The sequence below is a fragment of the Vanacampus margaritifer genome, chromosome 7 (assembly GCF_051991255.1).
Source record: "Vanacampus margaritifer isolate UIUO_Vmar chromosome 7, RoL_Vmar_1.0, whole genome shotgun sequence".
Classification (NCBI taxonomy): domain Eukaryota; kingdom Metazoa; phylum Chordata; class Actinopteri; order Syngnathiformes; family Syngnathidae; genus Vanacampus; species Vanacampus margaritifer.
This window is the reverse complement of record NC_135438.1, coordinates 5,868,739-5,892,767: the sequence shown is the minus strand read 5'-3', so window position 1 is coordinate 5,892,767 and position 24,029 is coordinate 5,868,739. Positions and strand designations below refer to the sequence as shown.

Sequence of the window (24,029 nt, the reverse complement as noted above, 5' to 3'; positions counted from 1 at the left end):
CCATGCTAATTGCTAAGCTAACCAAAACTGACATGTAATCGTTTAACACTAGAATGTAGTGATTGGGTAACTGCATATGTGACAAATGTTTTACTTATTTCTTAACCCCCACCTTGAAATTTGACAGATTGTCTTTATCTCATGTTTCTTAATGAAAGCGCTTTGTTAGATCTTAGATTAAACAACTTGTTTACACTAATCTAGGCCAGGAATCCATTCTGTCCAATCTGTCGGCCTTGGCTGAGGTCTCTACCCTACTGAGTGCCTAGTTGCTTCTGTAATGTAAGGCAGATGAGAAATGGGGGGTGGTTAGGCGGATTGAACTCCACATACTGTAAGTGACATTTCGTACATCCTCTGCTTGCTAATTCATGGTTGCTTTTTTGAAGCGCTGACAAGTAGCGCCTATAAATATAAAATTACACCCGTATCAAAACAGGTCCAATGACTCTAACTCATACGACGGCGCAGAAGAATCCGTAAAGAAAACAGCGTCGGGCGTGTGATCTCGAGGTGCTCGCACACCATCGCAAAGTGCAACACCTGTTTCGACTTAGGCGAGTCAGCGCCCGGTAGCGAGATTAGCGAAACATGCCCATAAAGGGAGAAGAAGGTGGCCGCGCTTTCGCTTCTGATATCAACACAAAAGCACTTCATGACTCCATACTACGGCGCTTTTTGAAAGAGCCGATGTGGTCGTAGCGCTGAGGAATTCACCTCAGCCTAAAGCCAGAGAACAAGCGGAGAGCGGTGCCGGGTAATGGCTATTTTCAGATTGCAAATCAGGTTGTAAAAAAAGTCTTTTAAAAAAAATATCCTGTAAATGGCATGTTGAGTCACACTGTATGACTCAATTCTGGCCTTGACTTAATCTTAACTTGATCCCAAGTATTAAATAATGCTCTGCTCACTTTGGTTTGGGCCAGTCAGCTTTCTGCTTTGAAATAAGACAGCGGCAAATTGGGAAAACCATGCCGCATGGAACGCATCATTTGGAACATGACGTGCTAACAATGGCAAGAGAGGAGACACATTTTCCCCAGAGGAGACTGCAGCAAGAATTCACAGTCACCAGATCTAGAACTCCTTCACTCGCAGCCATTTTCACTGAAGCAACCCCCTTCGCTCCCGGCTGTTTTACTGGATTTTGCAAGGCCCAAAGAATATTGTGTTCTATTGCTAAAAACAAACAAACATGGAACCTACCAAAAGTAAGATTAGAGTCTCTTCTTTCATCAAAAAAAAACAACAACCTATATTTCTGTCTGTTTCCGTTTTGCAGCAATCAGCATTAGATTATAGCTAAATTTCATCAATATTCACATTCCTGGCGAAAACATTGACAAAAAGAGCTTGTTAAAACATAGTCCTGCCTAATCTCTTATACTCTGCTGCCACCCGCTGGTCGTTTATTTTCCCCCCCGTAATAACTACCATTGCTTTAAGCCACCTCTTCATGTCAGAAGCTGCATCATATGCTCTTACATTAAAAAAAAACATATGTGTATATACATATGTGTGTACATGTGTATATGTATATATATATATGTATATATATTTTAAAAAAAAGAAAAAAAAGAAAAAAAAAATATATATTTTTTTAATTATTTATTTTTTTTTTTTTAAAAAGGAGAGCAATGATGATGTCAAATCGAATGAACAATACTGAGCTCTCCTGAAGAAAAAAAAAAAACATAAAAAAAGTATAAATAGTTTTTGGGAGTGAAGGACAATGTATTAAAGGTGTTTACACGTTTTTGAGTTTGAATGAGGTTTTTTTTTTTTTTAGTTTTGGCATAAAATATGATTGGATATGCATCTTGATACGTGGGGCGAGATATAATCCAAGGACTGTTTATATTCAAGTGGAACGATTCAAATCGGTTTGATTCAGCAGGATTGCGATTCGATTTTTAATGCGGTACGGCTGAATTCAATGGAATGAATTTCTTGTTGTCATGAAACAATAATGAACTTGTCAGTAGGTTACTGTGACATTTCTTTTAAAGATATACTCTATCCCTCCAATAAAAGACAATTTGATACATGTATATATATATATCCCCCCAAAAAGAATAGCCACCATCCCCTACTTGAAAATGTGAGGCAACGCCACCGCTACCACATCGCTGCTGCCAAAGTCATTGTCAACTTGTCAGGGGCGTTAGCACCTTGTTTAACGGTGACGAGCTGTGATTACATTGTCAGATGGTGCGCGGGGCGGCTGGTGTCAGAAAGTCAGGCGGGATTTTAACACCTCCGTGACAGTGGCGGCGACCCACACAAGGTCTGCTGAGCCGCTGATACACGAAACTCTGCCCGGCGACTGGCATTACATAAACACACGCACACACACACACATTGCCACGCGACTGTGGCCACTCTGTAATCGCTGCGTGCTTGTTCTTATCTTTGTTTATATGCAGGGCAGATCCTCGCGATGAACTGTGTGTGTGCGTGCGTGTTCAGGATGTGACGAGGTTGTGCCTTGCGTCAAATCACCGCTTGGCTCCGTGCCTTAGATCCCAGATTTTTGCAGTGTGTCCGTCGACACGCAGAAATGAACTGCAAGTGGCCCTCAGAAGTATGCAGACCTCCACCAAGGCCTCACAATGCCTTCACGCGCACACACTCGTGCACACGATGTATTTTTTTTTTTTCATTCTATTCAAAACACAAACATAATAAAAACAAAACATCTGTTTTTTATGAAAGTGAAAAAATAAACCCTGGCCATTAAAGGTGAAACAATTAATTGATGAATCGACTACTAATCGATTATATTTTCCCTAATAATTATGAGTAGACGGATTATCTTTGTGTGTTTTCAAAATAAATCATTTGCAAACATCTGCTTTTACTTTGTCAAATATTAGTCAACATTTTTGCCTACTTTCTGACATGACACGGACCAAAATTAATCATAATTTTTGCATTTTCGGCACAGGCAGTTTTAAATAATGTTATGTTTTTGGATAAATGGGTGGAAATTAAAACATGATTTTTTTCCACCAGACAAAATAATCAATAGACAAATCGCTTATAAAAATAAATGTTAGTTGCAATCTATCGTCCATTGTACAGAAAATGTATGCATGATTTCAATTTTTTTTTTTTTTAACAGTAATGCCTGAAGACCAAATTGACATTAATTTGTATTTTTTTCCCTTTTTGTTTTTTAAATTTAAATTTAAATTTTATTTGTAGAATGATTTTTAAAGGTTCTAAAAACATTTGAGAGGTTAAATCAGATTGAATAAATTACAAATCAGGAAGCACAAAAAAGTGAGTACAACACAAATGTTCAAGAATGAAACGAGGTCGCAGCCCGTATTTAAACCGGATCAATTTCCTTCATAAGCATTCAGCTTAGCATTAAGCTTAGCATTCGGCTATTAGCAGTCAGCTTCCAGCATTCCCACGCCATTTCTGCAGAAATCGCACCAGTTCGGTCATTGTTTTCCAAAGTAAAAACAGATGTTTGCGTTTGCATCTTATTTTCATTAAGCCATGCAACAACTGTGCCGCCCAACCTGCTGTCTTCAAATTGATAATAATCTAAAACTCAATGATTGTCTTCTGTAGCCAAAGAGAAAAAAAAAAGAAGAAGAAACTAAACACTGAAAAGACAGCATTATGCTTTATATTTTTTACATTTGTGCGACATCATTTCTATTCGTGTAAACTCATGCTGGGTGACCCACAGCATCACATCCTGTGTGTGTGAATGTGTGTGCGTGGCACCCGGCCCGCAGGCCGGCGTCTTGCCAGCGACAGCTCGCCTTGCCCGGTGGTCCCCTTCCCAGCCACTTAGCCATTTAACAAGACAGTCGTTACGAGGACCGAGCCAAGAAGCACCGAGCTGGGCCGCATATTTCGTCCCCACATCTCCCACCTCATGTACATTGGTTTTTTTTTTTTTTTTTTTTTTTTTTACAAGCGTCTTGCTGGCATGCACTCACACCGCGTGAGTGCACGTGTGTACCGGGTAGCCATTTATTCATTTATTACGACTATTAGCCCTCTTCTCTTTCCCCTCCTCCCTCCTCCTCCACCTGGGCAAAATACGGCTAATAAACAATCGGGGGTAGCGCCACGCTGCGATGCCCGTAATGGGCTCCTAATTAGCCACTCCAAACACAGAGAGCGGCCGCTTCACGCCTGCTTTTCTGCACTCATCTGCACAAAGCCGGATGAATTGATTCCATTTGCACGCCACTTAATGTGCTGATTGTTTATTGGCATGGCCGGGGCTTGAAAAGTAAACGGATAAAAAGAGAAATGTCTTTAACCTTGTGAGGAGTGAGGATATTAATCTGCGCCAACGTAGGTGAAAGCCAGACCAACATTTTGGTAGAATACATTTGAATGTCAGCAATCCAAAAAACAAAAAAGGGGACGATTATTTATTGATCTATTTTTACTAAAATATGAATCTCAGTTGCACAATGAAAAGATATCGTAACTTATAGGCAATCGAAAGAGGTGAAAAACCTATTTCAGGGTTGGAATTTAATACTTCCTTTGTCATTTGCATTTATGACAAGGAAATCAACCGCAAAATTATTATTATTTTTAATTCTTGACAATAATACGCAGCCCCACTAGTCTAAATACGGTATTCTGGTTAATATTGCGTTAGTGGAATGTGAGTTAAGCAGCAAAATCCAGCAGTTCTTTATCGATGTCAGAGGGCGGCCATTTTGTGAAAATGACATCACAGTTGCTTAGGTCTCTGGAAAAAAAACACATGGCCATTTTTGTCATTTTTTGTACGTTTATGGGCTGTAGGTGAATGTAGACATCCCAAAAACGTTAAAATGTTTAAAATAAATACATTTATTACTTTTTTTTTTTTTTTAAGGTAAACCCCCAATTTTTGGGGACAATATTAGATTCTATACAGCCTCACTAGTGGTTAATATTGCGTTTGTGGAATATGAGTTAAGCAGCAAAATTCAGCAGTTCTTTATCGATGTCAGAGTGCGGCCATTTTGTGAAAATGACATAACAGTTGCTTAGGTCTCTGGAAAAAAAACACATGACCATTTTTGTCATGTTTTGTACGTTTATGGGCTGTAGGTGAATGTAGACATCCCAAAAACGTTAAAATGTATAAAATAAATACATTTATTACTTCATTTTTTTTTTTAAGGCAAACCCCCAATTTTTGGGGACAATATTAGATTCTATGCAGCCTCACTAGTGGTTAATATTGCGTTTGTGGAATATGAGTTAAGCAGCAAAATCCAGCAGTTTTTAATCAATGTCAGAGGGCGGCCATTTTGCCACTTGCTGTCAAGTGAAAATCACAGTTGCTTAGGTCTAAGGTAACAACCAATCACAGCTCAGCTTCAAAAAACAGGTCAGCTGTGATTGGTCGTTGCCTGAGCCCTGAGCAACTGCGATGTCATCTTCAGTCGACAGCAAGTGGCAAAATGGCCGCCCCCTGAGATGGATAAAAACAGCTGGATTTTGCTTCATAACTCTTATTCCGCAAATGTAAAATTAATCAGAATGTCATGTTTAGACTAAGTGGCGTGACATAGAACACATTATTCACCCACTTTAAGTGGATGGAGATTGAGTGGAAGTCAATTTTCAGACATAAAACCTATGGAGCATGCATTTTGCATTGTGCTAAAAAGATGACTGAGGTGAGTAACCCCAGCAAAAAAAAACAAAAACAAAACTGAAGCTGTATGAAGACGTAGTCAAGTACAAGGTTTCAAATTGGCCAAGTCAATCGCCAGACTTAAACCCTATTGAGCATGCATTTTGTGTAACCCACCAAAACAACTAAGTGAGGCATTTCTGTTCCAATATTTTTCCAGATTTTTTTTCCCACAGCAAAAATAACCAAATTGTTCTCACTGTTCTAACACCCTGCACGACTGAATGAAAGGCAGCTAAGTTAACCATCACGCTACAAAAAAAAAAAAACTTTTTGGAAATGACATTAATTCCAAAAAAGTGCTAAAACACCGTCTGCTGCATGCATTAGGTGTGTATTTAATGGTGAGTCCCAGCAGGTGTCAGGCATTGGATCCCACTGGGGTCATTTGCACCTTTTTAACCCGAGCCGCCTGCTGACCCTCTACTCGAGAAAAAAAAAAAAAAACGAGGACGCCAAACGCGTTCCACGGCGAAATGAGCGTGTGAGGTCCTCGCGCTCGTCCGCCTGCCTCACTTCCTTTGCAAGCCGCCTTCCCCGCTGCCTTTTATGAGCGAGAGCTTCTCCAGCTTCTCACCTCGGGACACACTCGAGTGTCTAAATGTTTCCACTTGTGGGGGGAAGTGACACGCATTCGCTCACGCCGTGGGATGCCCGCCCGCCAGAACGTAACCAGCCTGCATAACAGTGATGAATCAGCGATTCAGTGTGTGTGCGCGGGCGGGACCAGCCTGTCAAATGTCAGGTCCATGGATTGTGGTTGTAAATAGCATCATGAAAAAAAAAAAATTCAGTAATAATAACAACAATCATAAAAATAGCTTAGATCGGTGATTCTCGAAGTGTTGTACTAATACCGCCAGTGGTACATGGGCTCCCTCTAGTGGTACATAAATGATTTACTGGCTGAGTAAAAATCGTATTTAACTTTAGACTAATAAAAGTATTAAAACTTTTATTTGGGTACAACGATATTTATTTACCTTATACTTTATGTGCAGTACAGTTTCTTCCTAAAATACAAATTTTTGCTTATAAAATTTTTAGCTTATTCCTGTAAAATTACTTTTTTGTCTGAATTTTTACTTAATTCTCATAAAGTTCACACTTGTAATGTTTTTACAATTTTTGTTTTCTTTTACCGTAAATTTTTTTGCACTGTGTTTTGACTTTATAGTGGAACCCGGCATACACATGGGTCGGCACCAGTGAAATATTTGCGGATATTTATTTATTTATTTATTTTAGGCTTATTTTTTTATTTACTTACGGTGACTTTTTTTCCCCCATAACCGCAATCAAAATAGTTCACTGCTCTCACCAGACCTTCACTCCATTTTCCAGGCTGTTTTATATCATTTGTATTATCCTGATGGCTGAGGTCCCAAATGTCCTCGAAAAAGAACACCGGAACATTTTTTTCTTTTCTTTTTTGGGTGGTATCGATTACGACGGTTCACTTCTCACACCAGACAGCTACTCCAATTCCGGGCTGTTTTATATAATTTTGCGCTAACCCGATCCCCGCGGGTCCTAAATCACTTGGAAAAAAAAACACACCGGTGATTTCCGCCACACTCCGCAACAATTCCGTGTGACAATCAATACAGGGCCAAAACCTCTCGTGCGGATCGATACCCCGCTGTGCCCCCGGACCCGTGCCCCCCCCCACCCCCCCCCCCCCGCTCACCATCATTAGTGTCACTGACCTTGAAGTAAAATTCAATTTCCCCGGACCCCTAAAAAAAAAAGCCACCGCCGGATTCCAGAAGCCATTTCCAGTTTGCGGGCACAGGATATTACAGCTTAAGGAATTCTGTTTGAGGCGGTAATTATAGCCGAGCCTTTGTGAGGTAAATAAAAGTTCCTGATACGCAGGCGGGATGGTTCCCAGTTTCAATTAGGATGTCTTTGAGAGACTCTCGCGGGATACTGGGCAGCATCGACGGGAGGATTCCGTCGAGGGTCTGAACACTGGCTAGAAAGAGAAAACTGAATGTGCGGCTGGAGAACCAGAAGTCTCATTAGGCTGATCAGGGTAGCGGCGTACAGCGACAAATGGGACGGGCCCCATTAATATAACCTTGAATATTCTTTTCTACCCCAATCATGATATGCCAGCACAAGTTAAGATAAGAGCAGCCGAAGCTTTGGTGGCCACTCGGAGACTTGGACTGAGACTCGCTTGTGTCAGAATCAAAGTGAATGTCGGAGTGGGGGGGGGGCGGGGGCCATGGGAAGCGATGCTACCCGCTCGGCGGATAAAGCTGCAGGATTGGCGACGGCACTTTGAAGTCAGTTATCAGGGGGGATTTGACAGCGGGGAGCCGGGTAATACACAGTGTGTGTGTGTGTGTGTGTGTTTCCTCGGGGGCAGGGGAAGTCCCTAAGGAGCACAAATTTGGATCTAAAGAGATGAATTCAGTTTGAAATTCTTTAGTCACGATGTTTTTGGTCTCCTTTTAGATATAAGCAAACAGTAGGAGCGGCATAGCTCAGGTGGTAGAGTGACTGTCACCCAAGATGAATGTTGTAAGTTCGTTCATCAACCCTTGAGTAACTTTTTTTTAATAACTTAGTAACATTTAGTTAAAATTTACTTTGAATTTCTGAGTGAAAAATCTTTAATAGTTATTTTCATGGGATAGCCCAAATTCTCTCATACACATTAAAAAAATAATTTGAGTAAAATTTACTCTCAATATGTTATTTTTTTCCAAGTTAGAATTTTACTCTGTTTAGAGTGGGACCAAATTTTGGAGGCCTTAATGTGACATGGTAGAGGGAAAAAAGCAATTTGCGTCGTTCCCTCGCAAAAAAATCAATAAAATTGCATTCCCTTGTAAAGATTGCATTCCCTCACAATATTTGGGATCCCTCGCAATAAATGCGAGATAACTTTTTTTTAAAAAAAAACAACCTTTTGCATTATCTCGCAATCATTGCGAGGGAACACAAAGGTTTTTTTTGCAAGAGAACTCAATCTTTGTGAGAGAATGCAAAGTTATTTGCAAGGGAACGCAAAGTTTTTTTCAAGAGAATTTGCGAGGGAACGCAAAGTTTTTTTTGCGAGAGAACGCAGTCATTGTGAGAGCATGCAAAGTTATTTCTGAGGGAACGCACAGTTTTTTGCAAGAGAATTTGCGAGGGAACGCACAGTTTTTTTGCAAGAGAATTTGCGAGGGAACGCAAAGTTTTTTTTTGCGAGAGAACGCAGTCACTGTGAGAGGATGCAAAGTTATTTCTGAGGGAACGCACAGTTTTTTGCAAGAGAATTTGCGAGGGAAAGCAAAGTTTTTTTTGCAAGAGAACGCAATCATTGTGAGAGGATGCAAAGTTATTTCCGAGGGAACGCAGATTTTTTGCAAGAGAATTTGCGAGGGAACGCAAAGTTTTTTTTGCGAGAGAACGCAGTCATTGTGAGAGCATGCAAAGTTATTTCTGAGGGAACGCACAGTTTTTTGCAAGAGAATTTGCGAGGGAACGCAAAGTTTTTTCGCGAGAGAACGCAATCATTGTGAGAGGATGCAAAGTTATTTCCGAGGGAACGCAGTTTTTTTGCAAGAGAATTTGCGAGGGAACGCAAAGTTTTTTTTTGCGAGAGAACGCAGTCATTGTGAGAGGATGCAAAGTTATTTCCGAGGGAACGCAGATTTTTTGCAAGAGAATTTGCAAGGGAACGCAAAGTTTTTTTTGCGAGAGAACGCAGTCATTGTGAGAGCATGCAAAGTTATTTCTGAGGGAACGCACAGTTTTTTGCAAGAGAATTTGCGAGGGAACGCAAAGTTTTTTCGCGAGAGAACGCAATCATTGTGAGAGGATGCAAAGTTATTTCCGAGGGAACGCAGTTTTTTTGCAAGAGAATTTGCGAGGGAACGCAAAGTTTTTTTTGCGAGAGAACGCAGTCATTGTGAGAGGATGCAAAGTTATTTGCGAGGGAACGCAAAGTTTTTTGCAAGAGAATTTGCAAAGGAATGCAATTTTTTTTGCAAGAGAACGCAATCATTGTGAGAGGATGCAAAGTTATTTGCGAGGGAACGCAGTTTTTTGCAAGAGAATTTGCGAGGGGACGCAAATTATTTTTCCCCCCCTACCATGTCACATCAGGGGCTTCGAACCAAATAGACTTTGTTTAGAGTAAAATTTGCTCTAAATAATCGTATAATTTTTTTAAACACTTTATCCATTTTGCCATCAAATATTCACAGGCTTTAATTCGGACTGTACCAGTAAATGTGAAATATGCATGTCGCCGCAAAAGCATGTAATGTGTGCGTTTAATGGATTTCTTAATTACTTAAGTGTCTCTCAAGGAGTAATTTCCCAACATAATGTGCTCTTTTGTGTCGTCCGTTGAACGAAGGGAATTTTTTATTTCAATCTGCGAGTGAGTTAGCCACAAAAGGCTAAAAATGTCTTGACTGTTGAATCACATACGATTGTTCCAAACTATAAAGAGCATATTAGCTCAGTGAGATGTGAGTGACAGGAAAGCTGTGTTAAAGTGTGTATTGGACAAGCTCAGAAATTGGACCGAGGATCAATGATGAATACGATGTCTTTGTAGTAGCTGTGACTTGTTCCTCGGCCAACCTTTAATCTAGTGAAGCAACGGGCCTGGACTTCCTGTTCCGTTTGCCGGATATGATGGATGGTCCCAAGCTGAAATTGGACTTGGCCCGTTTGCCGCTTAACGTGAATGTGAATAACTACAAGAAGGAGCCGTTGAGATGATAGCAGGTTTCGTGTTCACGGCGCGTGCATTCCTGCACGCTTTTTGGCCCGCTCAAGTGGGATTGCGCTTGACCTGCTCCGAGGCCACGAACCAGTGCCTGATATTGTCCTGAAATCTCACTTCTTTGCTTTGAGGATCTGGATTCATATAAGGAAGATCACTACGGTTTGGTTTTCTGTTTAATAGGACAATTTGGATTTATCTCATTCACTGCCATTGACGGCTATAGACGTCAAAAAATCATTTGAACTATTTCTATTAGTTTACCATTTTTTTCCCACTTTTGTTAACAAAAGTGTGAAAACCTAGAATTTTTTAATTGTACATTTAGAACAGATTTAAAATGTGTGATTAATCGTGAGTTAACTAGTGAAGTCATGCGATTAATTACGATTAAAAAATGTTATCACCCGACGCCCCTAATTTTTAATACAATTTTTTTTATCGCGTCAGGCAGCTATTTTTTTTTAATTGTAAATAATTGCATGATTTCAATAGTTAACTCACGATTAATCACACATTTTATATCTGTTTAAAATGTACAATAAAAAAATCTAGGTTTTCATACTCTTGTTAACAAAAGCGCAAAAAAATGAAACTTAACAACTAGAAAATGAATTTTTGACGTCTATAGCAGTCAATGGCAGTGAATGAGTTAAGGGTTATGGTTGCATAAATGGAAGAAAACGCACGGAATTGGATATCTTCAGATCGGATCACTTCTAAATATGAATACAAATCACCAATGGGCTATTTTTTTTATTTTTACTACCCGGTGTTGATGCTTGTGGAGTTAATGACGTGTAATTTGGACATATGCACTTGCGGGATCTTTCATGCGTGAATGTAAACGACCATATTTGTTTGCTTCCAGCATTCCCGCATATGTTGTTTCTAACCTTTATACTTATTCAAATGATTAAATCCCACCTTAGACAGATTTTTTGTAATTTGTCATTTTTTACATAATTTATCTTTCAATTTCCTTCATGAGCCTTCAGCTTAGCATTCAGCTTCCAGAATTCCCACACAATTTCTGCAGTTTAGTATTTTATGAATCACTCAAAAAAATAAATGCGAATAATAATGATAATAATAATAATAATAATAAATCGAGTTAATCAGTTTGGAATCGATCATCTTGCCTCAAAATTTAGCCTTAGGCTACATTTAGACTGCAGGCAAATGCGACCCAAGTCAGATTTTTTTTGCCCATATGTAAACTGTATCTGATTTTTTTTTTTTACGACAGTCTGAACGTCTCAATTCAGATTTTTCAAAACGGACTCAGGTCACTTTCATATGTGGTCCCACGCGACCTCAGTCTGTACGGACAGGTCGCATATATCTGACACTTTGCGGGATTGAAAAGTGACAGACGTCACCATTCTCGTGTCTCTTTGGGAATACATTTGGTTCACACGTAATGTGAACGATTAACACACCAAAAACGGATTTGGCCCAAAAAAATTGAGCATTAAGGCCTGCGGTCTGAACGCAGCCTCAGTTTTGTTGTTAGTTAAAAGTTGACACAAAAATGATGATTCATGGGGACAACCAAGCTAACTTTCCTGAGTTTCTCAGTTAATATTGCACCTTCAGTTTGGTGTCGATCCAGATTGGGATTGGTTCCGCATTTGGCAGAGGTAGCCCATTCCGCAAGCTCGGTTCACCAGGCCTCTCTGACTCTATGGTCCGATTCCTCCGAATCCAATATCAGGGGAATTATTTCCCCAAATTCCTGCATACCATGTAACCTGCTCGTAACCTCGCCGCTCCAGCTTGAATTCATTTGGGGCTCAGATTCGGGATCGCGAGGCGCTGAGGATTTGGCGTGCGGCAGCTTTTTTTTTTTTCTGAGTGTGTGTAAGGAGCCTAGTGGCGGATTTGCGAGCTGTGAAGATCCCGTCCGCTTGATATCGCCGCGAAAGAACATTTATGTTTTTTTTCTTTTTTTTTTTCTAGAGAACTCAGTATTGTTCATTCGGTAATTTTATCGATTTGACATGTCATCATCATTGCTCTCCTTTTTAATTTTTTTTAAAATTTTTTAATTTTTATAATTTTTTTTATTTCATTTTTTATTATTTTAATTTTACATTTATGGTTTTAATAGCGAATAGGTAGCAACATGCTGCTTATCATTTTTTGTCTAACTATTACTTGCACACTAAACACAATAAATGTGTGTGTGTGGGAAGAATCACCTTGATTAAGTACTGGCGGGCCGTCACGTGGCTAACAAACCGTTGCAACCCTTCCAGCAAAAACTGGAGCCTGACCTTCCCGCCCAAATCATAACCATATGAACGTAAGAATTTCCACCTTAAGAGGACGTTCACTCTCACTCTCTCCCATCCATCTCCCGGGGTGAGGCATTAAGCAGTGATAACAGAAAACAGGTTACGAGGGGAAGGGGTGGTGATGGCGGGCGCGGGAGGAGGAGGAGGAGGAGGAGGAGGAGGACCAGAGTGGCGTACGGAGGCCGGCGAGTGGAGAAGATGTTGTGAACGGGATGACCTAAAATGGAAGTTTTAAGCGAGCAGCAGCGACTTTTGCTACTGATGTCATGAGACTTTTGTCCCAAGAAGCAGACGAGCCGGGATTTGCACCGTAGGCCCAATTCAGATTTTGTGTTTTTTTTCTCTCTCTCCAGATTTTAGGGGGAATATCTCGCTCGGAATGTTCTGAACTCCTGTTTCAATGCCAGTGTCGTATTGAGCAGAATAAAACTGCCCGTAGTGTGGATGTAGCTTAACCTCTCAAAGTCAATTAGCACTCTCTATTTTTCTCAAATGTGTCAAGACATGATTATTCAAAAATCAGCTTCACAGAATGACAGAATTTGTAATGATCAGTTTATTAATTGGTAATTACACTCATACCAATTTTTTTTAGATGTACTTTCTCCCGAAATTTCTCAAAATTTAGACAATTTTAAACATTATATAGCCTAGGGCTGGTTTAAAAAAAAAAATGAATATTTGATATCAAATACATTTTTCTTTTTGAGACCGATATTGATTCAAGGTGATATCAGAAACGATATTGATTCATGGTGATATCAGAAATTTATTTAGTTTTTTTCTGAAAAATCCATAAGAAAATATAATTTTAAAAGACATTTTTTTTTATTTTATTTTACTGTTTTCTTGAAATTTACTGTTCACATGAATTCAAAAGTATTTTTCTTTTATGAAAGCCCTGACTTATTACACTTTAAGACATTTCAGAATCTATATTAACAATTATTGAATTTGAATTATAAAAATATATTGATCTCATCCTTGCTGATGTCAATGTTTGCGTAACACATAAGTTATTATAAACTGTAAAATGTTAATTTCATTAATAAACTAAATGATTTAACCAGTTACTTCCTTTGCAAAATTTAATTTGGAATTTAATGTTTGTGGAGTTTTTTTTTTTTCATGTCCTTGATAATTAAGAAGAATTGATGTTGCATAATTAATCAATATCGGATTGAATTGAAGTGAATTAAACCGTATTGGGAAAAATCAAAATTGAATCAATTGAGGAATTTAAAAAATATATTTTTTCCGCCCCTTTTTCTAAAAATATTTTTTTCAATTTTTTTCTGCTTTTTTTTTTGCGGTAGTCCCTATTTTCACCCCATTTTTCATGCAAAATGCATATGGAATGTTCATCAGCTTCTGAAATATGTACGTTTTTTGGAATGATGGTTTGTGGATAAGTACAAATGATTAAAATAATTAAATTTAAAGCTTTTTTTTAGGAGCGATTACTCACACTTTTTCATGGCAGTGTTCAGTCCTGTTTACTGTACAGCGTCTGGTTTTCCGTTGCACCGCCAATGCGTGTAATTACATAAACCGCATGCATGTTGCGACGCATGTACAACTTTTTTTTCCTTCTTTTCTGGGAGTCAGATAGTGTGAGTTAATGGTTAGTAGACACCCTCGTGTGGAGGCATGCGGCAGTGAGTGTTGGCGGGCCAGACTGATTCTGCGGCCGTGTGCGCCTGATAGTTTGAATAAGCATTCCTCCGGGTGTGTGCGCAATTAGGGTTAGGTTTGTGTGTGTACAGTGAGTTTGTGTGTGTGTGTGTGTGTGTGTGTGTGTGCAGTGCTGGGAGTTGTTAGCGGTTCCATCTGGGCCTCCTGGAAGCCGCGTGGAGTCAGGAAAACCGCATCTCATAAAAGCGGAGGCAGCCCAATGTTCTACAAGGACAGAACATTACTGGGAATGTCGCTCAGGAAAAGCCTGGGACCCGAGCCCGCGCGCCGGCTCCTCTCCTCGGGCCTCGTTCCACTCGCCTGCCTTCCTCCCGCGCAACTTATTTTTCACCGGGTGAGGGATTAGGAAGAGGAAGACATAATAGAGAGTGTGGGAGACGGAGTTGGGGGGGGGGGGGGGCTGATGACATTCCCATCTGTGTGCGGCCAACAGCGGAGGGAGCGGCGACGGACTGTGGCCTGAGTGGAATGGAGGGGAGGGGGAGGGGAGGGGAGGGGGTTATGTTGGCACGTGGAAACAAGCATGACAGTAGGATGACAAGAATGAAGGGTCGAGGGATGGAGAGCGGAGTGGCGGTGCTGCCAAAGTGAAGGGCAGCGTTCCCATGTTGTCCCGGTTTGAACTGCTGGGAAGCCCTCACTGACATATGCAAATGTGTGAAAAAGCATCAACAAGATATTACACGCACTGTTTTCCACTCATCACATCTGCGGGGAACCGATCCAAACTACATGTGGAACAATCAGACTCGGGCTAAGTGAACCTACAAGATGGATAAGATAGACGCTCATACTACTTTCAGTACATTTCATTCAGGAGAAAATCGGATCAAATTATTAACTCATTCACTGCCAAAAACGTTAAACAATGTTTAGTAAAATCCTATGGAGGAGTGCCAAAGACGTTAAAATACGTTTTTTTTTTTTCAAAACAGAGGTGAAACTAACCATTTTCTATTGTTGATTACTGAAAAATGGAATAAGGTAGAAACAAACTTTTTTTTCTGATGAAAGATGAGAGTCAAATCTTTCATTTGGTAGTATGTGTGTTTCCATAGTCCAAACACATAATTTTCTGTGGACCTTGAAAGATCAGTCAAAAATGCTTAAATCGGCTGGCACCCACGGCATCCCTTTTCTGAAAACGTCTGGCAGTCAAAGAGTTAATAGACATATGGATTTTTAAGGAAAAAAAAAATTTCGGGATTAAAAAAAAAACTTTTAAAATGCAATATATTCTGAAAATGTTATATATTGTGTGTAAGTGAACGTCTCCCTCTATATAAATGACATTTTATGTTGTGTTTTTTGTTGAAGCAATATTGGCCATTATTTTTTTTATTTATTTAATAGATGCCAATGAATGAAAATCAAATGAAAGAATATACCACTATAATATTATAATGTCACCATCCCCATTCATTTATCCATGCAAAGACAGTGTGCACGTGACAGAACACAACTACCCCCCCCCCCCACCCCAAAAAAAAGCCAATCATTTATTTTAATGGTTATTGATGCCACATGTAATTCCTCTCCTTTTCAAATCAAACTTCCATCCACTGGAGTCGTTAATGCTATTGATTAACTTCTGCACTATGAACAGCCTATTACAAAGGTAAATTGCCGAGTGTACGCATTTTTAGTCACACCCCCCCCGTCCCTCCGTCTGTCTGTTTACTTTTTGTTCTGCTGCAGGCGAGATGCGCCGCGCTTAATTTCTTCAGTAAATTACTAGCTAAAAGGCCATAGTGGCACGTGCTATTACTTAGCCGCCAACAATAAGAGTTCATTGCAGCAGTGGTGGAGGTAATAATAATTATGATTCCATGTCAGAGTCACATAATTGTGGCATTTCCAGCCTCGTGTGTGATCGTTAATTGTGGGTACTGCTAAACAATGAGGGAACTTTTATGAATTAAGTTGTTACAATGTTATTACATGGTAGTAAATGTTAAAAGCGCTTTTAATGAAAACTGAGGAAGTTTGCGATTGCCTGATTTCCATTCTCGTGTGTAATTGTTGATAATGGGCATTGCTAAACAATAAGGGAACTTTTATGAATTAAGGTATTACAATGTCATAACATGGTAGTAAATGTTAAAAGGCACTTTTGATGAAAACTGAAAAAGGTTGGCTATCACTAATTGCGTGTGAAATCATTAATTGCGGGTACTGCTGGACAATAAGAAACCTTTATGAATTAGGTTAGTACAACTGTATAACATTGTAGTAAACATTTTAAGCACGTTTGATGAAAACTGAGGACGTTTGCTATTGCCTGATTTCCAGTCTCGTGTGTAATCGCTGACTGTGGGTACTGCTAAACAATAAGGGAACCTTAATTAGGTTATTATAATGTTGAAACGCTGTAGTAAACATGATAAGTGCTAAGTGATAAGTTACATTTGGAACGCACGTTTAGCTATACAAAATGATAATCATTCTTATAAATAATCATACAGGCAGATTATTTGCTAAATTCTGATTATCTCATTTTGCCAAACATAAGGTGAAATATTATGAATAGCTCTTAGTATGATGCAATACAGTTGCACACCCCTGCAAAGTAAAAGCACTATAATAAAGGTGTGTGTGTGTGTGTGTGGGTGCGAATCTGCAAGTGTTTTAAGTCACAGAAGCTGTTTCCGTGCATACACAGCGCCCCCACTAACACCCCCAATAATACCCCCAACCCTCTCCTCCGTTCCCGCCATGCCGTTCCACTTACACTCTTGGAATATTGCACCACACTTGCATACAGATAAGCACATGTGAACACAACACACACTCATTTACAGTAAGAAAACCACATGCACATGTCCGCTCGCTGCACACTAATTCATTCAGGAACACTTCGGGTTTCAGCACCAGAACCCTTTTGTGCAATTACAGAGGAAGAAGGAGGGGAGATGTAGTTTGCTGGCGTTACATTTTTCTCTTATTTTTCTTTCTTTTTTTGTGTGGAAAAGAAAGTTCCCCCCCCCCCCCCCCTATTCTTGTGTATCCATCCGCAAAAGGGAACAAAGTGAAAGTGTGTTGGGATAAAAAAAAAAAAGTGGCCCATGATTGTCACCTAAAGTAAGTGCAGGTGGCCACGATACACCGTTTTGTGGACCACTTCAAGAAAATGGTGTAAAATTGCAACCTGTAAAAAAAAAAAAATATATATATATATATATATATATATATATATATATATATTTTTTTTTTTATATATATATTATATATATATTTAATATATATATATGTAAAAAACAAAAAACAAAAAATAAAATATATATATATATATAATGCATTTATTTTTGTCAGGGGTGGGCAAACCCTGAGCACGGGGGCCACGTTTGAGTTTTTACAAACGACAGACAGAACAGGCTATTTGTAGATAAGCTTAAAAGAAAAAAAAGATTATATGCAAAATAATTTCATAAAAAGTTATTCATTCTCCTTTTTCATTGTATTATTTATCACTAATTTATTTGTCAAGAACGTTGCAAGTATTTCATAGTTTTGGTAATTAGTTGGTAACACTTAATAATAACTATGCGTTATAACTAGTTAATAGATCATTAGTAAACTGTCAATGAGTTCTATCAGTTAATGTGGAATAGTTGCAACTTAAGAATAATGCTCCAAAAACATATATAAACTAGTAACTGACACTCAACAAAACACTAGTAATTAACTAATCGATTGTTTATGATTTATTACTCATTTAGTAGGTATAGTATCATTAACGTTAACTCATTACCTAACAGTTTATTGATGATAAATTTTGTATCTTAAAGCAGCATTTTAAATCCTTAACAATCTGTTAACAAACACGTCATTAATAATTTTATTTACAGGTTACTAATGATCTATTAATTAGTTATAACACATATTTTGTCATTTACAATAAAATAAGCAACCAGTTCTGACAAAATAATGAGGGGAAAAAAACATCATGAATATGCAATTAACGCCTGCATATTGGCAGTTCGGCATTTGTAAATTCACATATTTGTGAATTTGTATTTATTTTAGCCTTGCCTATGTTACCTATTCATTGATTTGGTCTCAATGAGTGGTGAATGCTTAAAAAAAAAACGTAGCAAATTTAGTGTTTTGTCACGGCTTGTAAAAGGTTGCAAAGATGTTCTCAGACAGTTTTTTTGTACTTTTCCCAAACAGTTTCAATCTATGTCTTCTTTTCTTACTTCAAAATTTCAAGAAAAAAATGTTTGCAACCTTTTGCAACCTTTTAAAACCCCAAACTCGATACGTTCGCAAGCATTTATCGCTCAGTGAGATACCAGTTTAAAAGCTGTTATTTGCTCCTTGTGACATCTTAGTGCCAAGGAACTATTGTATATGAGTTGAAAAAAAAAAATAAATAATAATATATATAAGATAAGGCAACACATCTTATCAGACTCTTATGTGAATGATTGTAGGGCCAGATTAAACAATGCTAGTACGCTACGTTGTTGCCCGGCTAGCCTAGCCCCGGGTTTGGCGAGCCGGTCTCTGACCTGCAGTATGTAGCCCCGCACGTAGTCTCGCAGGGTCCAGCCCAGGCCGTGCAGGATGTGCAGCACCTCCTCCTGCTTGAGCACGGAGAAGAGGCGGTCCAGAAGGATCTTGAGCCGCACCGGCACCGCCTGCGTTCCGTACAGCATCAGGCTGCTGATGTCGAACACCACGTTGGACTGCACGATCTCCACCTGCGTCGGGTGGTACAGGTGCTGCGTGCTCAGCTTGTCCAGGGCTGTACACAAAAAACAAAACAATTATTGACTTAGGCATCAGTTTTTATTCAATAGAAAGTCCTCCACCAGCCAGGGGAGTCTGTCTACTCAACCGCAAATGGAGCAAGACCTCTGTTTGTACATTTGTGGAATAATATTGAACCATATTAGCAGTGCCAAGCGAAAGTGGAATTTAAAGAAAAAGGAAAAGGATTGGACAAAACAAACTGGCTTTCTCCCACATTTGGTCCGATTTCTATCCACGTATGATCGAGATAACTGATGTCACGGTCTCATGTGTAATTGTTGATAGTAGGTATGACAAACAATGAGGTAACCTTTATAGATGAGTTTATTACAATGTTATAAAAGTGTAGTAAACATAAGCACGTTCAATGAAAACTCGTGCGTAATCATTGTGGCTTAACTTTATCAATTAGTTTACTACAATGTTATAACACTGTAATAAACAGTTATGAGCATTTTTTTAATGACAAATGAGGTAGTTAGCTCTTGCCAGGGTTTTGTGTAATCGTTAATTGTGGGTACTGCTACACAATAAGGGAACATTCACATTGATGTGAAAAAAAAATCGAAATACATGTCACAATGGGCAAAAATATAGTAATTGACCTGCAGCATCAACATATCTTAAATTATCCATAATAATAAGATGTCCTTTGCGGGCCACATGAAATAAATTGGCTGGCCAAATTTGTCCCTAGGACCTTGAGTTTGACACCTGTGTACTATGTTTAATTGTCAGCCAAAACGTGGATATTCATTCACTTGAAAACATAAGCAGCAATCTAAAGTTCTTTAATTTGTGCAACATCTAATGGACTTTCTTGGAAAAGTGTCATTCTGGCTCCATTATGTTGCTGCCTTAGGGAAGAAGTGCAACAAATTGCTACAATGTTTGTGCGCATGTAGCCTGACAGGCATAAATCGGGGAAAACCCAAACCTAAGCGAGACTGCGACCTCAGTCAACTCTTCCTCTGTCCTGTCTATCCACTCTCCTTCCTGCTGTCTCTCCCCCCACTCTCGTCCCTCCTATCACCCTTCCCCCCCCCCCCCCCCCCCCTCCGCGCCGGTCTGGGTGACACCTGGCCCGTTCTCGCTTTCTCTGATCCCGGGACGAGGGCCTCGCCTGACAACGCCTCGCCGCCAGACACAAACGTAATAAAAAATGAAGAAGTGCTTGTCAGAGCGGCTGCCAATGCTGACATGAAATGAAAAGTTGAGGCAGGGCGAAGGGGGGGGGGGGGGGGCGGGGCGGGGGGAGGACGGACGACTGACACTTCATGGGGAGAGGCTGGGAAATATTCGCCCAGGTCCTCGTGTTGATTCACCCGCAGAGCCCCACGGCCCGCTACGGTGAGCCAAACAGGTGTTTTCTTTTATTCTGCTTTCTTCCACACCTTTTTCTCTTTGTACTTTTGGGTTCTTTGTTTTTTCTTTTTTATTACACCTTTGTGGAGACCCGCTAAGGTGCGGCTGTTTAGCCATCCAATATGCACAAACAAAGCTTACCAGAAGAGGAGAAAGTCTAAGAACCAATGTTTTAGTGACAAATATGTGCTTTGATTAGGGATGTCAAAATTAGCGCGTTAATTCAAAGTTCCTTTAACGCTCGGTTAACGACTGACCCTCTTTTGGAAAGCCTCTACTAAGGGAATTCCAGTTGCACTAGAACTAAAATACACAATGTTTAAAGGGCAGAATGTTGAAGTGGAGGAGCCATTTGGACTGTGTAGCGCTACCATCGGTTCCCTGCGTTGACAGAACGCACTCAGTAGCGCCAGTGTTAGCGATTAGCACCAAGCTAGGCTGCTACAGCTCTGACCATGGGCACTCTCAACCCCTGTGAGAACCAAGAGCCGAATGGATGCCGGCTTGTCACTTGGAGTGACTCCAAGCCACTTGATTTTTTGATGTGAGGCGTATTTTATTGAGGAACTCCAGAAAATAGTTCAAGTGTAACACATCGATATCTTCCTCAAGTTCGCATTGCAGTAAAGCTGCGCCACTTTACAAAGCGCAGCCGAGAACTTAACAAAATAAAAGTGTTCAACGTCGTCGTGTAAAGGGGTCAGTATAACAAAATTTAGCAGTAATAAATTAAATAATAATACATATATTTGTGAGGACCGGCGTCAAGTTTAAAAATTTTAAAAATGTGCAGAAGTTAATTCATGTTAAAAATTAGAGAGCTCTTAATATGAAAAGAACACATCGATCTCTTCTGGTTTGTATGCTGTAAAGTTGTGTTATTTACAATGCGCATCCGTATTGAACTTAACAAAATAAAAGCATTCAACATAGTGCAAAGGAGTCACTGTAACACAATTTAGCAGTAATAAATTAAATAATGCATATATTTGTGGGGACCGGGGTCAAGTTGTTTTTTACAATAAATGTGCAGAATTTCACAAGTTACTTTAAAAATTACTCAGCTCTTAATATGAAAAGTAAAATGCACTGAGTTGTCACCATTGTCTTACAAATGCCATTATGCCATGTACTTGTAGTGACAGAAAAATGAACAGCACAAATCAATGTCACACTCACTTTTTTACAGTACAGTACATATTTTTCATTATAAAACAATTTTTATGAATTGTTATGAAATTACTGTATCAATGACTAAAAAAATGCAACCATATTTCTATTAGGTTAACATTTCTCCCCACCTTTAACAAGAGTATGAAAAATTTGCAAAAAAATATTTTATTGTACATGTTATTGTAAATGTAGACATAAGTTGAGATACAAAATGTGCGATTAATTTGCAATTAATTCTGAGTTAATTGAAGTCATGCGATTAATTACGATTGAAAATTTTCATCGCCTGACACCTCTAGTTTTGATGTTCTCATGAAATTCAAAAGATAATTTGAGCCCTAAATTAATTCAGGGCTCAAATTATTTTTATACATCAAAAATGGCGTTTTATGGGGGCAAGTTTTATATTATATTATAGTTTTAAATAAAATAAAAAAATCCTTACCGTGAGCTACCCAGCCATGTTTGCACTGGTCGCACGTGCGCAGGTGAATCTTGCCCGGCTGGAAGCACTCGCACGTGCAGTTGACCAGCGTGCAGCGAATGGCCTGCAAAGGGACGCAAACAAATCCACATTATTATGAGAAACAACATTTATTTGAGTTTTGTCATCAGGATTTAAAACAGTTCTCACAGATGTCTTTCATGTAATGCTCCTGTTGTGTGCTGTAAGTATGCCAAAGTTCACTGAAAAAAAAAAATAGAAATGCCATCAAATTGTTTGGATGGAGGCTCAATTACTCCACTAGAGGTGCACTTGCGTTGAAAGCTCTCAGCGGCGAGGGGTTAAGTGCGAGCGCAACGCACGGCACTCCCCGCGTTTGCGTTCGGCTACCCAGAAAACGTCTGCCGTCGGCGCAAATCAAAACATCTGTATAGCACAAACGGGTGGAGCAGCTGCAGGCTGTAAATTGGCCGTCGTCAGACAAGCGCGGCACAATGAAACGAGAAGTAAAACAAATGACAAACATTCATCTTGATAAGCCACGACCGGCTTTTTGTTTATAAGGTTTTTTTTTTTTTATTTACGCAATAACTTAGGAGATCACTTGAGTACAATAAACTGCACTGTTTTGCTGTCATGTTTGCTTGCGTTCCCATGAGTTTAACCCAGGACACATGTAGACAAAGTCACTTTGTCTATTATGGATAGTTCGTTTTTGTTTTACCAATTTACATGATGATTATCAAAATCCTAGCTCATGCTAAGTACAAGCTAACAAAGCTAGCATTTACTAGTCAAAATAGAATAGGCTACAGGAGTTTCTCAGTTTTTGAGTTTTCTTGGTAATAAAGAATTTTTAAGTTACTGCCATACTTACTGTTAATAATAAAAAAATATGGAAGCATGTGGAATTTGATGACAAATTATATGGAATGATGTTAAATGATACAGAATGGTAATCATGTAGAATGGGAATGAATGGAGATTTTTTTTTGTGGGACGTCGACATTTTTGGAATGTTTAAAATAGTTACCAAGGATACTAAATTGTGCTGAACAATTTGAATTTCAAATGGGTGTCATCCCTTTTGTTGAATGTGTCATTCGGAATGAATCGGGAACTTTTATTTTAGTATGTTGAATGTTGAAATTTTGGTCATTGGGAAAAGTTAAAAATTGTTCCCAAGGTTAATTGAATGAGCTAAAAGTTTTGAATTTCAAATGGAACCAATGTGAATTAGTTTTATTTATTTCGCTTTGGGAATGAATGGGGAATTTTTGGTCGAAAATGTTTTGGGAAAACGGAATTTTTGGAACGAGAAAAATTATAGCCAGCAAGGTGTGAAATTTCGGAGTGTGTTGAAATTAGAATGATGCGAATTGAAGGAATGATATGGAAGTAAATGCATGTCAAATTAATGGGCAGAAGAAAAATGCTTTCACAGCAATCACATAATTATGACTTTATGTTGGCATTGTTTAGTGTTGACTCGCGTACAATTATGTCAGTCACCATCATAGGAGCGAAACTGAGGCCCCCCTTGCATGGGACCTTTGGCATATATATACATTTTTATTGGCAAGTTTTATTTTGAAAGCTATAATGACAAGTCAACAGCTTTAGGGATTTGCGGCCCGCTTCTTTTAGTCAGCAGAATCTCGGTCCGGCATGTGGCTCTCGCTTATCAGAATCTTTATGAATTTACAGTCGGCAGTCGTGAGTCGCGGAATTGTGGCGGGTCATAGTCCAATCTGACAATCTGGATTTCACAATGTCCCGAAATGGTCGATGAGACCGGCTCCGATAGACGGGGGTCGACCTTTAGGTTTTACATCCGTCATAGTTCAGCACATTTATGGACCTTTACGTTCTACTTGAACA

General features: G+C 39.3%; 1 protein-coding gene across 2 annotated transcripts in view; it reads right to left on the bottom strand.

Annotated features, from left to right (window-relative positions):
* The window catches only part of bnc2 (basonuclin zinc finger protein 2), a 208,742-nt gene that overhangs the window by 34,670 nt on the left and 150,043 nt on the right, over positions 1-24,029 (bottom strand). For both annotated transcript variants that reach the window (XM_077571810.1, XM_077571811.1), the window contains exons 3-4: positions 22,149-22,251; positions 18,922-19,157 (exon numbers count right to left, since the gene is read on the bottom strand). In XM_077571810.1, coding sequence (XP_077427936.1) covers positions 18,922-19,157; positions 22,149-22,251 — 339 coding nt within the window. The remainder of the gene's footprint in view (positions 1-18,921; positions 19,158-22,148; positions 22,252-24,029) is intronic.